This window comes from Capra hircus, chromosome 21 (assembly GCF_001704415.2).
Source record: "Capra hircus breed San Clemente chromosome 21, ASM170441v1, whole genome shotgun sequence".
Lineage (NCBI taxonomy): Eukaryota > Metazoa > Chordata > Mammalia > Artiodactyla > Bovidae > Capra > Capra hircus.
This window is the reverse complement of record NC_030828.1, coordinates 22,285,738-22,310,635: the sequence shown is the minus strand read 5'-3', so window position 1 is coordinate 22,310,635 and position 24,898 is coordinate 22,285,738. Positions and strand designations below refer to the sequence as shown.

The 24,898-nt window shown below is 47.9% G+C and overlaps 1 protein-coding gene across 1 annotated transcript in view; it reads left to right on the top strand.

Annotated features, from left to right (window-relative positions):
• Window positions 16,337–24,898, top strand: part of AP3B2 (adaptor related protein complex 3 beta 2 subunit) — a 36,844-nt gene continuing 28,282 nt past the window's right edge. The window contains exon 1 of the mRNA XM_018066506.1: window positions 16,337–16,671. Within this exon, the coding sequence (XP_017921995.1) occupies window positions 16,559–16,671 (113 nt within the window). The 5' untranslated portion in view covers window positions 16,337–16,558. The remainder of the gene's footprint in view (window positions 16,672–24,898) is intronic.

The window sequence follows — 24,898 nt, the reverse complement described above, 5'->3', positions numbered from 1 at the left end:
TAACATTTCAGTGTTTAATGTGTATAAACATCTTGGGAAGTTCTCCATGTTGTTCCTCCTGTCACACCCTCACTCTTGAAGTAGGTACTTGACTGTAAGGCATGCTGGTAGGAGGGAGGGACCACTGTTTTCATATGTGGATTCTTGGCCCTGTATCGCCCTCCTGGACTCAGCGATTCCTGATACTTCCTAGTTCTGAATCCTTCTAGTGTTCTGTAGGGTGAATTGTGCAGAAGGCAATGGCATCCCACTCCAGTCCTCTTACCTGGAAAATCCCATGGTCGGAGGAGCCTGGTGGGCTGCAGTCCACGGGGTTGCTAGGAGTCGGACACGACTGAGCGACTTCACTTTCACTTTTCACTTTTATCCATTGGAGAAGGCAATGGCAACCCACTCCCGTGTTCTTGCCTGGAGAATCCCAGGGATGGAGAAGCCTGGTGGGCTGCTGCCTCTGGGGTTGCACGGAGTCGGACACGACTGAAGCGACGCAGCAGCAGCAGCAGCAGCAGCAGGGTGAATTGACTTCTTCCTTGGCTATGTCTCTCACCCGCTACTGTTCCTTCTACTTTTCCTTATCAAGTACTGTTCCCGCGTCAACTTTCTATGTCCAGGAATTTTTTTTTTTAATTTCTCACTGATGGTTCTTATCCCATTCTTCTGTTTAGATCTTTATGGCTCTTTTTATTTCTTAGGTGTTATTTTAACAAGATCTTGAGAGAGTGAGATGATAAATCAATGTTTTCAGTCTTTCAAATATAACCAGACAATTCTATATCACTGCTTTATAATTCTTACCATTAAAAACAACTAAAAGACCATCATGAATTAACTGGTTTATTCATGCAAGAAATACTAGGATTCATTAAAAATGATGTGACTGCATTTTGGCATCAATAACTAGGCAAGATGAGTATGGGAAAAAGGCAAATTAGAAAGCACTGAGTTATAGAAATATAAATTAGATAACATACATGTGACTAAGGGGAAAGGGGAGCCAAGTTATAACAATGGTTAAATCTGAGAGGTAATAGCCAAAGTTATTTGTTTTTTAAATTTCTTTAGACATCTCTGTATCTTCTGAACTTTAGAACAGTTCAGTTCAGTTGCTTAGTTGTGTCCGACTCTTTGGGACCCCATGGACTGCAGCACACCAGGCTTCCCTGTCCATCACCAACTCCCAGAGCTTGCTCAAACTCATGTCTATCAAGTCAGTGATGCCATCCAACCATCTCATCCTCTGTCATCCCCTTCTCCTCCTGCCTTCAATCTTTCCCAGCATCAGGGTCTTTTCCAGTGAGTCAGTTCTTTGAATCAGGTGGCCAGAGTATTGGACTTCAACTTCAGCATCAGTCCTTCCAGTGAATATTCAGGACTGATTTCCTTTAGGATTGACTGTTTTGATCTCCTTGCAGTCCAAGGGACTCTCAAGAGTCTTCTCCAACACCACACTTCAAAAGCATCTATTCTTTGGCGCTCAGCCTTCTTTATGGTCCAACTTTCACATCTACACATGGCAACTGGAAAAACCGTAGCATGTTTTTAATAACCAGAATATATGTAAGTCTAGTTTTGAAATAATGACTATCTGGGTACATACAGTTTTGTGTACATCTTGACTTCCTTAATCTAGGTGCCCATATTTAAGTTATTTGTTCAGGAGAACACATTCCTTGAAGTTTTTAATCCATCTTTTCAAATTTTCTTTCCAGAGAGGATGCAAGTACATATTTGCAGCAGTATTTGACAGTGCTGCTTTCCCAGACCCATACTGGAATGATGGGTCCTTGGTACAAACTGGTATTTGTACACTTTCCAGAATTTTCCTTTGCTTTTAGCTCTTTTTATGTCAACTTCTTCTTTTTTTTTTTTTTTTTTGGTCTGTCTGATCTATTTTCTTTTTTAAAAATAATTTTATTTACTTATTTATTTTTGGCTGTGCTGGATCTTCATTGTGCGTGGGATTTCTCTCTAGTTGCCGCGAGCAGGGGCTGCTGTTTAGCTGCAGGGTGCGGGGTTCCCATTGCCTTGGTTTCTCGTGTTGTGGAGCATGGGTTCTAGGCGTGGAGGCTTCAGTAGTTGCAGCACATGGGCTTGATAGTTGCAGTTCCCAGGCTCTAGCACAGTTTCAGTAGTTGTGCCGCACGGGTTTAGTTGCTCCACAACATGTGGAATCTTCCCGGACCAGGGATCAAACCCGTGTCTCCTGTATTGGCAGGTGAATTCTTTGCCACTGAACTACTGTGGAAGCCCTGGTCTACTTTCTAATGAGTAGTTATCAAAAGGACCACTTTAATATTTGGAGCCCTTCTCTGCTGAGTCTAAAAATGTGACAGCTAAAACAAACTCCTGAACTCAATTCATTAGATTTCAAAATGTTTCCCCCTTGGTTGAGGCAGTATAAGGAGGGAACTAGGAATTTGGGACGTGAAGTCAGATTGCCTGAGCTCTGATTCTAGCTCTACAACAACTTAACCATCTGTTAAGGTGGTCAATGAACTAACTCATTCCCTCGTCCGTGTAATAAGGACTGTGTGAAAGTATCCGTGCAAGCATGTGACACAGTGCTGGTACATAACAAACTCTTGTTGTGTTGTTTAGTTGCTCAGTCGTGTCTGACTCTTTGCGACTCCATGGACTGTAGCCTGCCAGGCTCCTCTGTCCATGGGGTTCTCCAGGCAAGAATACTGGAGTGGGTTGCTGTTTCCTTCTCCAGGGGATCTTCTCAACCCAGGGATCAAACCCGTGTCTCCTGCATTGGCAGGCAGATTCTTTACCACTGAACCACAAGGGAAGCTCTTAAGTTATGTCTATTTTTGTTATCATTGTGACCGTTATAATGCTATGGCCTGAATTGTATTCCCCTGCCAGATTTGTATATGAAGCCATAATCCCCCAATGTGATAGTATTTGGAGGTGGGACCATTGGGAAATAATAAAGTTTAGATGAGATCTTGAAAGTGGGGCCCTTGTGGTGGGATTAGTGCCCTTATAAGAAGAGAAACCAGAGAGTTCGCCCCCGACCCCGTTAGTGTGAGGAAATAGCAATGACAGGGAGACCGTCATCTAAAAGCCAGGACGAGAGCCCTCAGCAGGCTTCCACTGTGCTGATGCCCTGATCTCAGGCTTCTCACCGTAAGTACTGAGAGGAAAACTGTCAAGCTCGAATTCCTTACCAATTCTATACCTTCTTTCAAAAAAAAAAAAAAAAAAAGTGAAACACAGACTTTTTTAGACCTATTAAAGCTAAAAGAATTCATCAGCAGCAGACCCTCCCTGCAAGAGATATTAAAGGAAGCCATTCAGGCAGAGGGAGAATAGCACCAGATGGAAACCTAGATCTACTCAAAGAATGAAGCACCTCGGCAATGCTAACTACACGGATGGGTGTATGTTTTCTCAAGCAGAACAACCTGTTCTTAGGAAGAGCTAGTCCGTCCTTATGACCCCACAGAACTGAGAGTTAAGATACTATATTTTTCCAGTTTCTGCTTGGGATTAGACATGGATTGTTTCCTCCTGTAGTATAACTTCCTTGACTGAGAGAAGACATTTGGAAAGTTATCTCTGTGACTTTAGCCAACCGTTTGTTAGTGCTTATCCATTCCTTCACTAACCTGGAGTGTACAAAGCAGTAGGAGGCCAACTGTGTTCTTAACTTGCCTTCAGTGTTTCACCTCATTTGTTTCTATGGTTATGAAATGAACAAACTCTCTCTTCACTCTGAGATACGAAATTTAGAACACTAGTTCACCAAAAGTTTAAAAAATAAAGGTGAACTTGTGATTTGTGGGTTGTATAAGTATCAGGATTAAAAGCAAAATTTTCTGCTTAAACTACCACTTAGACGCAAATAAATTGTATACAGGTACTATGAGTTCCTTTATTGATCCCACGATTGTTTTTTTCAAGATTTTCACAGGGTTCTCCATTTCAGCCTCACATATAGCTTCACTGCTTACTTTCCAAACTTCAGTGTGATCTGTATGTGTCTTCATTGTATGTATGAAACATTGAATGTTTCATTTAGGATTACATACAGATAAAAACTCATTATCTTTTGAGGAGATCACATTCTGACAATGATCCATGATAACACAGTATTTTAGAGGAAAGATGGTTCTCCTTTATTACAGCCTGTTTATTGGTAGGGCAACCAACCATTTAGCATTCCGCTGGAGGCAGGAACCAGCCGTGGGGCAGGGAGAGTGCCATAATCCAGAGCGAGGGATAGATAGGTGCTCTGTGCTTTTCCGAGGCTGTGGGAGGGGTCCGTTGGTGAAACACCACCGTCTTAACCAGATGCTATGAGAGAAGCCCCACCTGGCCACTGGGGGGGATTAGGAATGATTATGAAAGACAACAACATCGGTGGTGATCTTCCTGCTTTGAAGATCTCTAAATGTATTCTCATGTGATCACCTTGAATAAAGCTGAGAGAAGGGGCTTTATGTGTACTAAACCAGAAGTGAAACCTCATAAAGATGTATGTTCTGTTCTCTCAGTAGCCTATCAGCCAAGCAAACCAGTTCCTCTTGTTATTCGCGGGGTGAACTGTCAGAACATCAGGGATCTGGTCTTGATTGTGCCTTTTGAACCTTGAAAAAGACCCCTTAGAATCATTCTCTATAAAATGCGTACCTGTCCTTGCATTGAGAGCACGGAATCAACTAATGGTACAGCATTTTGAAAGAGTATAAAGTGCACATGAGTAAAGAACTAGGGTGGAAGAAACCTTAACTTTCAACTTGTTTCATTTAGGAAGGGAGATTTAATTAGGACAACCCAGTTAAGAGGATTCTTAGGTATCTTTACCTCAACCTGTCTTTTGTGTCCCCATCTTTTTATTCTGCCTGCCACTGCCTCAGTTCACAGTCATCTCTTAATTGTTCTTGTGTTCTCACCCAGCCACCCCAAAAACCTACTTCTCCATTATCCTTCAAAATGGCCACTAGTTATTCTCTAAAACTTATCTCCACTCAGATTCTCTCCATGATATTGGGTCTCTTGCAATGTACTTTTCAGGGTTGTTTTAAACACTAACTTTGTAATGTCTGACACATAGAATCCAGCATATCTGGTGTAGTGAAATAATAACAACAAAAACAGCAGCTGTAGGCTAAAAATTCATTTAAATTCATTTCCTAGACTGAGGACCATCAGTTTCAGTATCTAAAAGAGAACACCTGCAGAAAAATCATTCTTATAAATCCAGAGAAATCATGCTCTTGAAGGCAGCCTAGTGGATGGGGCAGAAGTCGAGACACATGTTTATTTCCCTCCCCTTTCTCCATAAAGTGCGGATACAGTCCCAGACTGCAACCTCCAAGAGAGGTGGGACCACATGTTTTGTTTGTTTTGCTTTCTACTTTTTCTTGCCTACTGTGTTAGTGAGTGGGTTCCCTGATGTCTCAGCAGATAAAGAATCCCCCTGCAATACATGAGACACGGGTAGCATCCCTGGGTTGGGAGGATCCCCTGGAGGAGGGCATGGCAACCCACTCCAGTATTCTTGCCTGGAGAATCCCATGGACAGAGGAGCCTGGCAGGCTAGGGTCCATGGGGTTGCAGAAGAGTCAGACATGACTGAGCACACACACTGTACTAGTGAAGGAAGACCAGACCATGTCACCTCAAAATATGCCACTTTGGTATATTCATGATGTTGAATTAAAGGCAAGAGGAAATAGCAGGTATAAGAACACCCTGACCCTCCTTTTAGCTGGAGCTAAAACTCCCACATGAAAAGTACTTTCCCTGTACCAGGAGGAAGGAAGACATTCTCACTACCAGAGGTGGGGAATCTGGGGCGGAGAAATCTATACAGGCAAACTGTTAAACCAACCCTTATCTTCTTAGTTACTTCTTGAATAGAAAGAATTCACTTTTTCCCTGTGTGAGTCTCCTTTACTCTCACACTAGTACCGCAGTCACAAAACTTCTGACACCAGATTGTGTGGAGTTTTGCCCACACCAAGCAATTTTGTGAAACCAGCTGCATGTCCTACAATTTGACTCAGTTCTGACACTGTCTAACTGGAGATAGCATCAGATCCCGCAGGTTAAGGGCTCAGCCCCACAAGACGGCCCCCCATGGCAGCTGTCAATCTCAAGTACTAGGTCCACAGGTTTCCTACAATTTCTGTCTGACTTGCCTATAAATTGGAGCTTCCCATATCCTCCCCTGAATCCACCTTGGATTCAATTAATTTTTATAATGGTTCATAAAACTCAGGAAAACAGTTTACTTACTGTTGTGAAAAATTAATAAACAGAAACCTTAACTAAGTAGAGTTGGGAAACCAGAAGGGGGAGCTCTCCCGTCCTGTAAAGCTTGTTCAGTTGCTAAGTTGTGTCCGACTCTGCGACCCCATGGGCTGCAGCACACCCAACTGGTCCTGTAATGGTATCTAAGCCTAATAGAAAGAAAGCAGGCTCTTCTTTCCTGGAAAGCACTCAGCCAATGAAAAACCCTGGACTCTGCTTGCTCTAGCCCTCTGAACTTCCTTTTCTTGTCGCTAAAAGCATTCTCCTTCCCTTGCTTGGTGGGGATGTGCGTGCGGCTCTACCAGGGTTGCAGACCTTGGATTGCAGTTCTCTGCTGATCCCAAATAAACTCATCTTTGCCTGAGAAATACCTGGCAGTCTGTTTCAAGTCATCACCATGCATCACTTTGTTAAGAGAGGATATGATGAAGGATCTAGGTGAACATCCGGATGAAAGAGACGCAGGGCAAGGCATATGGGAAAGAGCTGGGAGCTTCCATGCCCTCTCTGGGCACCACTCTCTCAATACTTCCATGTGTTCACCAGCCTATAAGCTCTGTGAACTTGATACTTCTGGAATTTTTAGGGAGGCTGCATCATGGGTCAGTAAGTATGATGTATCATTAACTCCATTGCTAGTCCCCCTCCCCTCCCTGAAGAACAGGAGGTGAGGCTGAAATTTTCAAGCTTTTCCTTTAGGGCCCTTCCCCATCTATCCAGCATGGGATGGCTAAACCTCATGGAAAAAGCCACAGAACGCCTTGGCTCAAGACATCAATGGATAAATTTCAGAATGGAGCAGCTGGAAACTGAGGGTGGAGTATTCCAGAAAGAAAGTATCTACAGAGAGGGGAATCCCCTAAACCTGCATATAAAATCCCTACAAATCCGTGGATAACTCTTTACTGCAACCCACTGGGTGAGACTCCAAGGAACGCAGTGGAAAGCAACAGCTGAAGGGGAGTATTTCAGCTTCTGTCAACTGCAAGGGAGATGGAATATGTAGTTTGATTTCAACAAACTTAAAGCGGCTTGGTGAATCCCTTTGGACCACCCACTGAAACTCCATAGGGGCTATTCCTTACTAGACTATGGACTGGGACTAAGGAATATACCCTAATAAAAATGGTGAAACTTAGACTCACCATAATAGAGGGTTGAACCAGAACTCCACAAGTTTGAAATCAAGTCCAAGCTATTAATTTGACAGCTTGCTAATATAAAAATCAATATTCTTCAGGGGAAGATAAAAGAATACAGAATCTGTACAATGTATCATCTCCAGTGTCCAATATACACATTTTTAAAATCCTAGACATGCAAAAAAAAAAAGGAAAATGTAACTCAACATCATTAGAAAAACTAGACACTGTATGCCCACACCACCCAAATGTGAGTGGTGGAAAAACCTTTAAGCATTTATTTTACTAAGTCGCTTCAGTCGTGTCCGACTCTGCAGCCCCAGAGACGGCAGCCCACCAGGCTCCCCCATCCCTGGGATTCTCCAGGCAAGAACACTGGAGTGGGTTGCCATTTCCCTCTCCAATGCATGAAAGTGAAAAGTGAAAGTGAAGTTGCTCAGTCGTGTCCGACTCCTAGCAACCCCATGGACTGCAGCCTACCAGGCTCCTCTGCCCATGGAATTTACCAGGCAAGAGTACTGGAGTGGGGTGCCATTGCCTTATTTTAAATATCTACAAAAAACTTTAAGCAAAAGATAGTAATAATGAATAGACAGATAATCTTAGAGAAAGGAAAATTATATTTAAAATTCTAAAACTGAAATTAAGAAAACAATTAAATGAGTGAGCTTATTAACAGCAAGTCAAGGTTCTCAGAAGAAAGAGTCAGTGAAATTAAAGAAATACAAAGAGACATTTCAGTCAAAAGATTGAAAAAAAAAAGACATACCAAACAGCATTAAGGTGATGATATTAATTGGAGTTAAAAATGAGAGGAGAGAGAAAACAAGGCAGAAAAATGTCAAGAAATAATGGCAAAAAATCCCTGAATTTGGTAAAGACAAAAACATATGTATCAAAAATTCTCAAGGCACCACAATGAGTTATATATAAAGACAACCATTCCTAGGTACAGTCACAGTCACACTCCTAAAAACGAGTATGAAATCTGAATAGCAAAGATAAACAGTACATGACATGCTGGAGTTATCTTTAATAACTTAATAATAGTTGTCTTTGACTTCTCACTGGAAACTATTAAGGTCAGATGACAGTGGGGGCAAATCTTCAAACTGCTAAAAGCAAAGATTAAATACAGAATTCTACATCCAATAGTATGAATGAAGATGAAATACAGTTACTCTCAGATAAATGAATTCATCTAAGAGAATTCATCACCAGCAGATGTACACCACAAGAAATGCGAAAGGAAATTCTTCAGGCTGAAGGGAAATGATATCAGGGAAAATCTTAGACTTTCAAGGATGAATGAGGAGGATCAGAAATGGTAAATATGAAAGACTTTTCTTCCTGCTTTCTTTAAAATATAGGACAGTTTAAAGCAAAAGTTATGACATTAGCTTGTGGAGTTTATAATGTGTGTGGATATGATGCATATAACAAATAGAGGATTGTAGTAAAGGGACATGTTTGGTTACAAGGCTTCTACATTTTACGTGAAGTCATACAATATGATCACTAAGTAGACTGGGAATTTAAATAGTTACACTGTAATACTGGAGCAACTACCGAAATATTAATATATACCGAGAGGTACAGCTGTCAGTACATAAAATTAAACTCTTAAAAAAAAAAGTTGAATATGCCCAAAGAAGTCGGGAAAGGGAGAAGAAAGGAAGAAATATCAGAAGGGAAAAAACAAACTCTATATCAAAATCCAACCGTATCAATTATTACATTAAATATCTATGGAAGAAATGGTTCGATTTTAAAGGCAGAGATTGCCAAAAAAATAGAAAAGCAAGACTTAACTATGTTCTGTCTAGGAGAGATGCACTTTAAAAAAGATACAGATAGATCAAAAGTGAGTGATGAAAGATACAACCACAAATAGCATAATATCAGAGAAAGTGAAAGTGGTTCAGTGGTGTCTGATTCTCTGCTGTATAGTCCATGGAATTCTCTAGGCCGGAATACTGGAGTGGTAGCCTTTCCCTTCTCCAAGGGATCTTCCCAACCTAGGGATCAAATGCAGGTCTCCCGCATTGCAGGCAGATTCTTTACCAGCTGAGCCACCAGGGAAGTCCGAGAATACTGGAGTGAGTAGCCTATCCCTTCTCCAGTGGATCTTCCCCACCCAGGAATCGAACCGGGGTCTCCTGCATTGTAGGCGGATTCTTTACCAACTGAGCTACTAGGGAAGCCCCATCAAATAAAATAGACCTCAAAGCAAAATTAATTAGCAGAGAAAGGAGCGACATGCATAACTGATCGTGTGTGTTAGTTTTTCAGTCGTGTCTGACTCTTTGCGACCCCATAGACTGTAGCCTGCCAGGCTCCTCTGTCCATGGGATTCTCCAGGTAAGAATACTGGAGTAGGTTGCCATTTCCACCTTCAGGGGATCTTCCTGACTCAGGGATCGAACCTGAGTCTCCCACATTGCAGGCAGACTCTAGAGTTTGAGCCACGAGAGAAGCCCATGCATAACCATGAAGGGTCAATTCATCAGAAAGACATAACAATAATCAAATATCTAATAATAGCATTTAACATTCACTAGGCAAAATTTGACAGAATTGAAGGGAGAAATGGACAGTCTCACAATCATAGATGAAAGTTTTATTCAGTTCAGTTCAGTCGCTCAGTCGTGTCCGACTCTTCGCGACCCCATGAACCACAGCACGCCAGGCCTCCCTGTCCATCACAAACTCCCGGAGTTCACCCGAACTCATGTGCATCGAGTCGGTGATGCCATCCAGCCATCTCATCCTTTGTTTTATTATCCCTCTATTAATTAATTGAAAATCTACACAAGAAGTCATTAAAGACACAGACTATCTGAGCAACATTGTCAATCACCTTGACCTAACTAATATTTACAGAATACCATACCCTAAATGTACAAGGAACATTTTCAAGTGCACATAGCATATTCACCAATATAGACCATACGTTAGTCAATAAAACCAAGTATCAACAAATTAAAAGGAAATGAAATCTGTATGGAGTTTGTTCTCAGGGTATTTGGGTACTGACCCTGGAGGCCAGTAAGGGAAGAAGGGTAGGTCCAGAGAGCAGGTACAAATGGCAGTGTCAACAGAAGCAGGTGCGGGATTGGGGCTGAACAGGAGGAGGGGAGAGAGGTGGGTGCGGGCACCAGTTACCCACTCCAGGCTCCAGCCTTTCAGGTGCTGGCTGCTGCCTGTTCCCAGAGCTGCCAGGAGTGGGGAGGGCTGCCATCAGATTGGCGCAGACGGTGATGCTCAGAACGGGGCCCCAGGGCTTCCTGTTCGGCTCCTTTATCTGTCTCAGGGGCGGACAGCTAGCCTTCCCTGTTCTGGCCGCAGAAGGAGAGCACCTAGCAAGGAACAGAGGTGACTGCTGCGAGGTGAGCTGCTCGAGCTGGGGGCTAGGATTCCGGTGGGATCACTGGGCCGAGAGGGAGAGGATGACCAAAGGCTTATAAGGGAAGGAAGGGGTAGCCCCAGGGTGTGCTGGGGGCTTAAAGGAAGGTCCTGCTCTGTCCCAGTGGGGACCCTCTGGCTAGAGATGACTGGCTGAGAGCAGTGACCCCAGAAACTTGCTTCCCACAGAGGGACCTTTGTCCAGGGCTAGACCAAAGGGGGATAGGAGGGTCTAGAAATTCAGGCCAGACTACAGCCACACTGCCAAGGTCTACTACAAGCCCTGTGCCCGGTGGTAGCACCCCACTGAGTGAGGTCCTTCAGGGATCTCTGGGGGAAGGGCAGGGCCCGGGGCCCCAAGGAGACTACCTGTCAGCCCCACACCCAGATGCAGGGCCACTCTCACAACTGGTCCCCTGAAATTCTCCATCAGGGTGAGGGGAGGAAGAGCCCAGGTCCCCAGCAAGAAGCCCCAGTGTGGTGGGCAGCTTTCTGGCCAGGTGCCCAGAGAGCAGGACAGTCTGTCCCCGGCTCTTGCTCTTTACTCCTTTTCTTACAAAGAGAATGGCAGCTTGGCTCAATGAAAGCTGAGGGGGAGGTCAGGAGGAACAGAGGGGGCCAGTAATTCCTGGTGGAGGGGTCTGGGGAAGGGGGTGCTTGTGTGCCAGCAGCGTGAGCGAGGCAGTCCTGTACAGTGGTTAAGGTCTTGGGCAATGGAACCAGACCCACCCGGGCTTGAATCCTCATTCCTCCACTTACTTGTTTGGAACCTTGGCAACCTCTCCAAGCCTGTTTCCCTTTCTGTTAAATTAGAAAGATAACAACAGTACCCATTTCATGACATTACTGTTAGGGCTAAATGGTGTTTTAACACAGAAACTTTATCACAAAGTTTTTGGCAATAATCGTTATCATTACAGATGAAGCCCCATGTAGGGACCTAGATCCCCTACCTGAAGGGGCAGCTCCTCATCTGGACCTGGACTCAAGTCCAGGGGCCCAGCTGGTGGTGGCCAAAGCGCCTCCTCACCCAGGTTACCACTGGGGAACTTTTCATAGGAGGAGTCAGGGGTAGGGCCCTGCTCTCCAGAGCCTTTCCAACTGCTTTCCAACTAGGCGACTTCCTGAGCGCTCTGGGGCAGGGGTCACAGGGAGGCAGCCCCACTCTGAGGGCCCATTGTTTTTCTCCACTGACCTGAGAAAGACACTTTCTCCCCACCCCTCCTCCCCTGATGCCCAACTCTGCATGCTCAGACGAAGGCTGAAGATAAACAAACCCTGCCCGACTTGCCTTGTCTTGCTCACAAAGAGCTCTCAGTGCCTCACAATGGTCCTGTGATGCCCAGTCTTCCAGGCTTGTTATCCCCAGTTCACAGATGAGGAAGTGGAGGCCCAGAGGGAGGAAGTGGCTTATCTGATGTCCCATACAGAGAAGTGGCACTGCCCAGACTCAGTCTCCCAGTCCTGTATCCAGTGCTGCAACAGACTCACGGGCACAGCAAATGCACAGCCATGCATCAACACACACACAGACAGCCCCTTGTGCAAAGGGCGCATGGGGAGTGGGGAGAGGTGGGAGGAGCGGTGGTTTGGACCCTCACTCCTCAGGAGCCAGGGGGTGACAGCTGTTTTTTGTTTCTTTTCCCCTCTCCCTAGATGAGCTTCACATCCCAGGTGACTGGGACAGAAGTCCTCAGCTTGTCTGTCTTACCTTTTCTCCAGGTCGGATTCCTGCTGCCCTAGCAGGGGCCAGGACAGTCCACTCTCGCCCACAGCTATGATCTCTGTTTGGCCTGATGGGTATGAGGGGAGTGGGAAGCAAGAGAGGCTGCTGGTGGATTGCAGGAGAGTGTGACCAAAGAGTTGTTCACATGACTGGGTCCTCCCTGTGGTCTCCTGAGGTCAAGAGAGCTGGGAGAGAGGACCCCAAGGTCACCAGTCGTCCCAAGTTTTCCTGGGTTCCTGGGTTTTCAATTTTAGAACCTGGAAAGTCCCACACAAACTGTGATGAATTGGTCACAGCTCCCAGTTCAGGAAAATGAGATTCGCTCTGTAATACATAGAGGAGACGGAGACTATGGAGTGGGGCCAGGGGCGAAGGGGAAGGTCAGGGATGAGAGAGGCCGGCCCTTCTTTCACCTCCTTTTCCAGGCTCTCTCTGAGACCAAAGCCTAGGCTCAATTTCAGCAGGCTATCCTCCCAAGTCTCCAAAGCCCTTTGTTCCCAGTAAAGATAGGAGAAACCTGCTCTAAATGTACTGCTCCCTTCCATATAGATAAAAAGAAGGTACCAGGTGACTGATGTTTAGGTCGAAGGGCACAAGAAGCCGACCTACATTAAGCTGTGTGCACTCCAGAAACAAAACGTGTGAACCTGTTTTTTTAAAATTGGAATATAATTGCTTTACAATGTGTTAGTTTCTGCTGTACAATGAAGTGAATCAGCTACAAATATACATATATCCCCTCCCTCTTGAGCTTCACTGCCCCCCACCCCCTCCCCGTCCCACCCTTCAGAGTCATCACAGAGCACTGAGCTGGTCTTCCTGTGTTTTACAGCAGGCTCCCACTAGCCTTCTGTTTTACACCTGATAGTGTAGCCAGGACATGGAAACCACCTAAATGTCCAACGATGAATGTGCACCTGTGTTTTGTCTTTTTTTTTTTCTTTTAATCCTGAAAATGCAGATACTGTGCCCATCTTGTGGGACTATATTAAGCATCAAATGAGCAGCTGCTTAGTAGATGTTGATGGCTGAGGCTGTGGAGGGGTCTCTCTCTCCCAGACTTGGGAGGAGATGCCTGTCTTGGGTCCAGATCTCACCAGATCGCTCATCTGTTTCTTTAGGACTTCAGCTCATCTCAGGTAGGCACGCTCCCTGTATTGCCTCCAGGGAATGGAAATATAGGAGATGAGTGGGAAAGGGGATCCTGATGAGGGGGTGGGAGGTGGCTGGGGGAATGGCAAGGCTGGAATTTGAGATGAGACAAAACAGTTCAGGAGGTCTCAATGGCTGGAAACTGAAGGATGGCTCAGGGCAGAACTTACCCATGATGCCCAGGCCTCTGAAGATCCTCAGCACAGAGAGGCAGGGGTGGCGTACGGAAGACAGTCACCTGGGGCTTGGCTCCAAACCAAGTCTCCCTGAGCCCTGGGTGGCCCATCTGACACAATGAACAGCAGAAGGAACTGACTTCTCTTTCATCCCGGCCTGCAGTCGTCCTGTGGTCTGGTCCATTTTTCCTCCCAGGCTGTGACAGGGGCAGTCAGCACCATTAAGTTCTTCTTCTCTGAGGCTTTCCTGGGCCAGCACTTCCAGGCTGTGGAGTTGGAGGACAATGAACCTGAGCTGGGAGACCTCTTCCTATTCAGGCTGATGTCCCCCACTGGACACTGGTCGGGGCCCACGTTGGTGTGTACTGTGGCCATGGAGAGATCATCCACTTTGAGGGTGAGAGGACAGGCCCTGCTCTTGGAACAGAGGCTGCCCATCAAGCCCGCTCCACCAGTGGGTGGGCCTCATAGGGACGAAGACTGCCACCCCCAGCTCATGGTGCAGGTCTCCGAAGGAAGTCGCTTGGGCACCCAGGGCATGGGGCTCAGGGCCACGGGATCCTGGGAGATGGGGGTGTGGGTGGGAGCTTGGGGCTGGAGTCACAGGACCAAACTCAGCTCTGATCGCACTTGACCCGTGATCCTTGCAGGCAAGAACCCTCGTGGCCACGGGCCTCACCTGTTTCTTGGCTCCTGCGAAGGCGTTGTATCCAAACAAGGGCAGCCCCCAATGCTGCGCTCCTGCTGGCTTTGGCGGGTGCTGCATAGATGCGGCGGCATTGACCACATAGCGCTGGAGCGCCAAGTGTGCGAAGCCATGGACACTGACCCGCCTCCCTATCACCCTATGCGCAACTGTGTGCACTTTGCTGAGCAACTGCTGGGTCCAGGGCCCAACCTGGACCCTGTACAAGTAGCCTGAAGTCCCATGACTTCAGTGAGGACGGCCCAGCTACCCACATAGGACCCCACATCACCTCTAGAACCAATTAACAACTGTAGCTAAACTATGAGCTTCTGGACAGTTTAGGCCCTCTCTCCCCACCCAGGCCATGTTACTCAAATTGGAGATCCACTTTACTTTGGCATAACCAAAGCCCCCAGAAGCAAACTAGACCTGCTAATTCATCAACGTTCTACTCCTCAGAAATTCTTTTGGGCCCACTTCAGAAAGATCCCCTCTCACAGATACCAGGCACATCTATTTATTTCAGTCTCCTTCAGCCAGGTGCTGTGGTGGTCCTGGTCAACCCCCATTCCCATTCTTCAGCCAGGTGCTGTGGTGGTCCTGATTAACCCTCATTCCCATTCTCCAATGGAACCTACCTAAGCAGTCAAGCCCTACCTTTCCGGGGCCCCTCCATTTCCACCAAGACCCTCCAATTCCTGGTTCTGGAGACACAATAGCCTATAGATCAAGACTCAGTCCTATGACTCCTTCCACATTCTGAATCTAGGCCTCACCTCCTGAAAAGTGAAAGTGTTAATTTCTCAGTCTTGTCGGACTCTTTGTGACCCCATGGACTGTAGCCCACCAGGCTCCTCTGTCCATGGGAGTCTCCAGGCAAGAATACTGGAGTGGGTTGCCATTTCCTTCTCCAGGGGATCTTCCTGACCCAAGGATCGAAGCCAGGTCTCTGCATTGTAGGCAGATTCTTCACAGTCTGAGCCACCAGGGAAGCCCAGGCAAAAGACCAACCCCCCACCCTCACCCCACTCACTCAGCCTGATGCCCCAACTCAACTGGAACCCACCCCCTTCCCCCAGCCCAATCACTACTTTCTCTCTAGATCCAGGCTGCCTTCCCTGGGGGGGAGGAGGGGACCTTGGACCTTGAGGGAGGAGCTGGAGGCCTCACAGGATCCAAAAGTCCTGGCAGTTACACCATACCCTAACCCAACCTCCTCCCTTCCCCTTCTTTCCTGGGTTTCCGTGGATGTGGACTTGACCGTGGACTAGCTGTGACATCAGGCACTCCTGGTGGGCAAGGGGCTTCAGAAATGATCATTAAACTATTTTCCGAAGCCAAATTCGAGGTTCACCATTTCCTCTATTCAGTCCCCATCTCTCTATATCTGCATCCTCGGCGCTCTTGGACCAACCTTCCTTAAATTCCATCATCTCTAGGAAGCTGTCGTGAACAACTTTCTTAAGACCCAGCCTTGCTTTCCACAGGCTGGGTGAGAATCCGCATAGTATCTGGCATGAGTGAAGCTCCTAGAGACCGTCCTACCGAGACCGGGTGGTCAGGGATGAGTAATGGCGTTCTGCACCTGCAGACAGCTGTCCCAACATCAGTCCAGCAACTCCACCCCACCCCCTGCACCCCATCTCCCCACCCCCAAACCTGGAGGTGCATGATCACTTTCAAGGGCTGGCACCTTCCGTACTGGAGGTTGGAGGGATTTCCGAGGCATTGGGGCGGGGCCAGGCTTTGCGGCACCGCCCCTCCTGCTCCCTCCGCGGACACGCCCTCCGCTTCGCGGGAGCAGGTGCCTTTAAGAACTACAACGCACTCTGCCCTGATTGATAAATCCGCGCGCTGCTGCCTCCGCCGCCGCAGATTGCGGCCTCTGCGGAGCCCGGGCAGCGCCGCCAACCTCGCCTGCCCAGCCTGCGCGCTCTTCCTCGGTCCCTGCCGCATCCCGGCAGCGCCGCGTCCTCCCCAGCGAAGCCGTCAGCCCTGCCGCCCAATGTCGGCCGCCCCGGCCTACAACGAAGACAAAGGCGGCTCTGCCGGCCCCGGGGAGCCCGAGTATGGCCACGACCCGGCGAGCGGCGGCATTTTCTCCTCCGACTACAAGCGGTGAGGGAGCCGGGCGAGAGGGGGGCTGGGCTCGGCCCGGCCTGGGAACACGCGCTGCGGTACCATGGACAGCGCCCAGGCCCGTCCGCGGCGGTCCAGGTGGCGCTGACCGGAATCCTGCACGGCCCCCTCCGGCCATGGACGCAGACCCTCCCGACCTCTGTCCCCGCTTCGCCCCCCGCCCCGCGAGAGGCCGGCCTGGGAACTGTGAGGGTGGGGGTGGAGGCTGGTGGGGGATGGGCCGGCCAGCTCTGTTTCTGAAAGACCAATCCTCCCTCCTCAAGTGTTTCTCCTGTTGGTGGACTTGGATTACAGGGTCTCTGCCTTTTTTCGCTTATGACCCCAAAAGAACGCGGGGGCGGGGTCAGATCTGCGAGCTTGAGCCTGGAGGCCTGTCCAGGAAGGCCCGTCCTAGAATAGAGAGACTGAGAGCCTCCCAGGCCTGGCTGCTCCTACAAATCCATTTCCCCTTATTCTGGTCCCCCTGTCCTCATCCCCATCTCTGGGGAGCGTCTGGAGCTCCCACTCCTGCTCCCCACGTTGCCCCTATAATTCAACCCTACCTTAACTTCCTCCCCTTCCCTTCCACCTTTGGCTCATTCCATCCTTCATTTGTTTATTCGTAAATTCTGAAACAAGCATTATTAAGGGCCTGCTGTGTCGAGTCTCGTTCTAGTCAGTGTGGATGCCGCCGTGAACATGAGACAGTCTCCTCCCCAAGCCCCTCTAGAGGGGGGCACGGGGAAGAGCCTGTGAGTGACAGTGCAGTGTGGTGGGGCTCTCAGAGGGGTGAGAGGAGCTGGTCCCTGGGCCTGGAGAGAAGGGAGTGGGGGAGAGCCAAGGATGTTTCAGGCAGAACGAAGAGCTTTAGGCAAGGTGTGGAGGTGAAGGAGAGCCAGATCACAGGTTTTGTATGTGCTAATACGGTGTGGCCAGAATCTCTGTCCAAGCCACTGGAATGGCCAGAACTGAAGGCAGAGAGATGCCAAGGTGGAGGGAGGGGGGTGCAGGGCCACTGAAGGTTTCTAAGCAGGCAGTAGCACATTTGCATTTTAGAAGGGTCCCAGGCTGGATTGTGGAGAAGAGATTGGATGTGTGCTGGATTCAGAAGACAGGTGAAGGGGTGTTGAAGTTGGATGGGTGGGCATGATGGTGGACTAGGCTATGGGTGATGTCCAGGACTTGGGGGGCTCTTGAGATGGTAGAAGCCACAGACTTGATTACCTGGGGGGAAGGTAGTAGGAAGGGGCTGGGAGAAGATGAGGGTAATCTCAGGTTACCAATTCTTGTATTAGATAGAAGGTGATGCCAGACAGGGTAATTGGAAATAAAGATATTACAAGCAAATTTGTGGAAAATAATGTTGAGCCTGGCTTTTGAGATGCTGAGATTGTAAACTCTGAGGTAGAGTCTAGTAGGTAGCTGGATGTTAGGATTTGGATTCCAAGGGATTATTAGTACACACACGCACACACACACATGTGCGTGTCCATCCATCAAAGCCACCGAAGGAAGTAAAGATAGCCAGATAACCTAAGTAGCATCTATAAAATGAATTCAGACAAAGCACAGGTGAGAACCCTGAAGACATAGAATAGGAGTGACCAGAGAGCAGGGGAAAGTGTTTCAGAATAACTGAGAATAAGTAAGCCAAAGGCAGGAGGGATAAAATGTTGTTTCAAGAAGGAAGCCGTCAGCAGTGTCAATACCCTCTGAGGTCAATTCAAACAAGGAAAGAAATCGTGCCCCCTGGTGTGACAAAGAGCGGGTCTACCCCTTCCCGCTCCACTCCCCACCTCCGGCCCGGGAGAGACTAGTTCTGGCAAAGTCAAAAGAGGAGGGGCTGGGTTCATTTTCTCCAGCATTCTTTGATGAACAATTTTAAACATACAGAAAACTTGAGTGAATAATACAATGAATATATGTATACCCTCCACCTAGATTCAATTCAGTCGTTGTTGCCATTCTGTGGTATTTGCTTTATCTAACCATCGATCTATAAATATTTTTGGCTGACCCATTTAAGTTGTAGACATCATGGCCACTGACCTCAAAATTCTAATCAGCATCTGAAGCCAGATCAAAAGTGAATAGGAGAGTGAAGAGGAGGTAAATGAATAAAACGCAGTGAATGAGAATTTCGCTTTCGAGAAGTATGACTATAGGGACTTCCCTGGTGGTCCAATGATTAGGAATCCGCCTTGCAATGCAGGGGATGTGGGTTCGATCCCTGGTCTGGGAACTAAGATTCCACTTACTGCAAGGCAGCTAAGCCCATGAATTACAACTAGAGAGCCTGTGCACTGCAACTAAGATCAGCCAAATGAATGAACAATATATATATATTTTTTTTATAAAGGGGAAAGGGAAAGAGCTGCCAGAGGAGAACATCAGTTCAAGAATGTCTGTTTATTGTTGTTATTTTTATTTATCTATTATTAGTCTGGGAGAGCCCAGAGCAAGTTTAACTGCCTTTGGGAAGGAGCCAGTAGTGTGGGAGAGGTTGGAAGGAATTGAAGGAGGCTTCCAGAGCTGGGTGGGAGAACTGGCCTGGCCTCAAGGAGGACCAGCTCTGCCCAGAGGGAAGAGGAGGGGAAAGAGTAGATGGCGACGTTTGAGAGCTGTGGGGATTTTGATCTAAAGCCTTTGTTTTCTGTGAGAGGCAAGTAGTGAAGCTGCTAGGGCAAGGATGGTGGGAATCTGAGGAGCATCCAAATACAGCAAATAAAGCCAACCACTCCTGGTGGGGTAGGGGTCTTGAGGACAAGAGGGCCAAGGATGTAAGTGAGAGCAGTTGAAGACGTGCACGTGAGGGGCCTCAGCTAGGCATGGAGGAAGTAGAGATGAGAGAATGCTGATAGGAAGGGAAAAATCAAGGACCTGGCCGTGGAAAGACAGGTGAGGATCAAGACGGTGGCGGTCAGAGTGGGAAGGGGGCGAACACCATTGTTGAGGAGGAGGAGTTTTGAGGGGGCAGAGGTTCAGCTGTGGCCTGAGGAGGAAGTGAGAGATGCCTCACCTGTGTCTGGATCCGCTCTCCTGCCTGCTGGTCCTCTGCCTGCAGACCGGGACTTGGCTCTGTCCCCAGTCCCTGCCCTCCTCCACCACGTGAGTCCTTGTCTCTGAGCAGCAAAGAGGAAACCAGAGCCTCCATCCCGCCAGTGTCCAGTTTCCGAGTTTCGGGGCGGGCCCTCTGGTGACAGGGACAGGCACCCCCAGCTCCCCGGTCAGCTCAGTCTCATTTCGAAGCAGGATCTGGTGTCCTGATGCAGCGATTCCTGCAGCTCCCGGGGGCAGCAGTGAGGCCAGGGGGCAGAGAGGCCGATCGGGAGGCTGCCAGCCCTGTGCTGGCCCCGGAAGGCGGGGCCCCACCCTGGTACCAGGCCCTGCAGCCAGAGGAGCTTCGGTGGCTGCAAGCCCCAGAAGAAGACACGACCCCAGAAGAGTCCCTGGAAGGACCTTGCCCAGAGCCTGGCCAGGGCCAGAGCCAGAGCCAGCCTCTCCGGTACAGAGGAGCCCTTAAGGACTCTCCCCCAGACAGAGCGGAAGGCCAGGGATGGGAAGCTGCCTCTTCCAGCAGGAACCATTTAAGTCCCACCTCTTTAGCAGGAGGACTGGACTGGCATTTAGTGTCCAGGACGGCGGTGGGCATGGGGATGTTATGGGGGGCTGAGAGTTTAAGTTGGGGAAAATGAGCTTAACTCCTAACTCCCTGGTAGCTCTGAAGGGAGGAGGACAGTAAAGTATTTGAGGATGGAGTAAAACATCTGACCTTTTCCTCTCCCCAGGTCCTGGCTAGGTGAGGGTTCCTGATGAGGTTGGGAGACAGGATAAGATCAGGATAGTTTGACCACCCTCTCCCATCTAGTGGAGAAGGTGATGGCACCCCACTCCAGTACTCTTGCCTGGAAAATCCCATGGATGGAGGAGCCTGGTAGGCTGCAGTCCATGGGGTCGCTGAGTCGGACACAACTGAGCGACTTCACTTTCACTTTTCACTTTCATGCCTTGGAGAAGGAAATGGCAACCCACTCCAGTGTTCTTGTCTGGAGAATCCCTGGGACGGGGGAGCCTGGTGGGCTGCCGTCTATGGGGTCGCACAGAGTCGGACACGACTGAAGTGACTTAGCAGGAGCAGCAGCAGCTCCCATCTAGTGGGTTGGAACTTGGGTGGTGAGGGGAAGGAGGAAGGTGTATATCACATGAAGTGAGTGTATCTGGCCTCAGACGCCAGGTTTTACCTTCCTCCCGCCACACCTGCTGGCTCCAGTCACCCACAGAGTCCCTCAGGTCAGGCCAGGGCTCGGGTCACAGTGAGAGCCCTGTAGAGGGATCTGACTCCAGGAGATGAATGTTTCATGGCCTTGGAGTGTTGCTGTGTCTCTCTCCCTTCCTCTCCATCTTGGGAACATCGGCTGGTGGGAGTGAAAGTGAGGGACCCAAGGTGGTCAGACCTCAGGTGGGGGCTGCTGTCTGCTAGTGGGCAGCTGACAGTCTTGCCTGTGCTATGTCCCCCAGCCCCTCTCTTCCCCTGAGTCCCCTCTCCTAGGGTCCTGGACCCTCCCAGGAGCCTGAAAGGTGGGTACTAGGCTGGGAGTGCAGGATCAGTGTGGGTACCCAGCACCACCCTGGGTGTGGGCACTTGACATGGGCTTGTGGCATCTGTAGGGGAGGTGAGGACGCTTGGGTGTGAGGAAACCTGCTGCAGAGAATTCCTGAAGGTAAAGGGTCCCGGAGTCAGCTCCAACTGGTGCCCGTCTGACCCCTAAGGAGGTCAGAGGATCTGTGAGGCTGGATATATTTGATCTTAGAAGCCTAAATTTATCATCAGAAATCACACATAGGAGTCCGCAGGCCATTTTGGTGAATGAGATTAGAGTGACGCAGTTTTGTCAAAAAGCTGTATGTGTGCGCGATGTGGGTGGTGTGTGTCTGTGGAGGCCATGTGTGGGTGTGCATGTCTAGATGAGGGTGTGGGGCGGTACAGAGGGCTTGTGGTGGGTGTCTGTAGGTGTTTGCAGGTGAGGCGTGTGGGTCCACAGGTGTGTGGCTTTATGTGCTGAGTGTTTTTGTGGGAAGTGTATGTGTGGTATATGTGTCTTTGTATGTTTCTGTGGGGATTATGGGTGTGTCTGCAGGGGGTTTGTTGAGTGTGTGTGGGTTTATGTAAGAACTATATATATCTGAGGGATGTAAGTGTGTCTTTGGGGGTATGAGTATGTCTCTGGAGTGTAGGTGTCTCTGTGGGGACAGATGTGAGAGTATATTGGTGATACCAGTGTTTGATGGGGTGTTGGGGTGATGGGGATCTGCGGGGGTGAGTTGACTGTGTGGAGGTGTGTACAAAGGATCCTGGGTGCGTGATGTGCATTTGTGTATTGGGGAAGGTGGTGCCCAGTTCTGTCATTCTCCCCACGCCCTCCGTGCTGCCCAGGCCCAGCTAAATGCTCTGTACCTCTGTCTACACCCATCTGTCCTGAGTTCAACATGCCTAGGACTTGACCACCTGGTTTGTGTTTGGGAGAGGGACGAGGTGGTTATCTTCTGACCCGCACTTGGCCATAGGCAGTAGAAAACGTCCTCTGGTTCGGGGGGACATCTTCCTGAATGGAAGCTGTTTGTTCTGTTTTTTTTTTTTTTTAACTGTAGTATAGTTGATTTACAATGTTGTGTTAGTTTCTGCTGTATAGCAAAATGATTTAGGGATACATACACACACAAACACACATACATATATTTTATTATATTTTTTTCATTTTCTTTTCCATTGTGGTTGATTTTAGGATATTGAATCTAGTTCTCTGTGCTATACAGTAGGACCTTGTTGTTTATCTGTTTATATATAGTAGTTTGTATATGCTAATCCCAAACTCCTAACTTATCCTTCCTCCACTCCCTTTCCCTGTTGGTAACCATAAACTTGTTCTCTGTGTCTGTGAGTCTGTTTCTGTTTCACAGATAAGTTCATCTGTGTCATATTTTAAATTCCACATATAAATGATATCACATGGTATTTCTCTGACTTACGTCACTTAGTATGATAACCTCTAGGTTCATCCATGTTACTGCAAATGGCATTATTTCATTCTTTTTTTTATGGCTGAGTGGTATGGAGGGGTTCTAGATCAATATGCGTGGGACTGGACATCTTCTCCAACCCTCATCCGACAGCTAGCAAGTCCTCTGTGTTCTGGAAGTCATCATCTTTCTACCTTGCTTCCCATCAAAAATGTCTTCGCAAGAAACACTTGTAAAATCCTGGGAACATCAGTTTCTTAGCACTCCTCCCGTCTTTTCTGATTTTATCTGTTAAGCACTCGCACATTTCTGCAAAACGCAGCCCTGTGACTAGGTGTCTGTTACGTCAGGTTCTTTCCTTCCTCTCAGCATTTATCACTTACTCATGTCTCAGCATCAGCACTAGTCACACTTGCCTCTTTATGGCCGTTAGCATGCTCTTCCCTCTCCTAGAATGGCTACGTCTATTTTCTGATTTTCTGTTGCTTCTAGGTGTTTCACTTCCATGACTAACTTTGCACACCCTGCTTTTTAATTCCTGCCATTGGTAATACCTCTCCTGGCAGGGTCAAAGCTGTGGGTTATCTGAGTATCATCTGGGAGGTCAGAGAATATACAGGTCTCCATTCACAGCTGCTCATCGCATTTTGCCTGGACAGTATGAGCGCATCTGTGGTCCCGCCGCTCTGTTAGCTGTGTAGGCACACATTTTCCATGAGGTGGTTTCACGTTTCTCTGCTTACTTCTTTGGCCCTCAGCCGCTGGGCCTCTGGGTATGCTTGGGCAGGTTGTTCACTCCTCAAGGGCGCATGGTCAAGGAGTGCCAGACCACGCTCCGCTCACCGACTGGGGAGCAGCTGCTCGGGGCTGTGTCCACCTGGAGGGGCAGGGGGATGGCAGGGGGGCAGCCCTGCCAGTGAGCCCTGAATATAGACCCGAAGCTTGTATCAGTACTTTATTTTTAATGTTAAACTTGTATTCACCATATCCCAAGTATTTTCCTTTCTGTTGCTATTGTGGGCTGAATTGTGGTCTGATATGTTGAGGCCCTAACCCCCAGTACCTCAGAATGTGACTGTGTTTGGGGACAGTCTTTTAAGAGGTGATTAAGTGAAAAGGAGGTCATTAGGGCGGGTCCTAATCCAATATGATTCACTTATTATGAGAAGAGGAAACACAAAGGGAAGACCATGTAGAGATAAGGGAAGACAGTCATCCGCAAGTCAGGAAGACAGGCCAGCCCTGCTGACACCTTGATCTCAGACTTCTAGCCTCTGGAATTGCAAGAAAATACATTGAGGTGGTTAAGCCACCCAGTCACTCTGTGGTACTGTTACAGCAGCCCTAGTGAACAAATATAGTTTTGCCTTGGTTTTTTTCTTAAATTTAGTTTATACACAAGAGTTGAAAAAAAAAAAAAACCTAGCATCTTATTACTGATAATTTTATGACCTTGAAAATTAAAATTTCCCCTCTTCCATACATTGAAATAATTTTTTAAAATGATTCATCTACTTTCGTCTCTGGTAGGGTCTTTGTTGCAGCATGCAGGCTTTCTCTGGTTGCGCGAGTGGGGGCCTATTTTTCACTGTCGTGTGCAGACTGCTCGTTGTGGCTTCACTTGTGGAGCATAGACTCGAGACGCACAGGCTTCAGTAGTTGCAGCTCATGTGTGCGGGCTGAGTAGTTCTGGCACATGAGTCTAGCTGCTCTGAGGCATGTGGGATCTTCCTAGACCAGGGATCGAACCCATGTCCTTTGCACTGCAAAGTGGATTCTTAACCACTAGACCACCAGGGAAACCCAACATAATTTAACTATTAAACAAATGTTGGATTTATTTTGGTGTGAAGTACATGTGCAAGTTAAATTCTTTGCTACATAGCAGTTGTCCCAACAGCATTTGTTTAAGGGGAGGCAAAAGTTTCTTTCTCCGATTGGTGTTAATTATTCCTAATGTATCAACTTAGATCCGTTTGTGAAATTTTTAATCTGGCACCACACAGCTTTTATCATGGTCATTTGTTTTGTGTTTTGAATTCTGGTTAGGTGAATTGTCTATCATTGTTCCGTTTTTCTCATTTCCACCCCCTTTTGCCCCCAAATTCTCTGGAGTTCTTACCTATTGATTTTTGTTTCTGGATGAATTTTGCAGTCACTTCAGGAAGTCTAACAAAAGGCCTCCCTTGAAATCTCAATGGCCATTGCA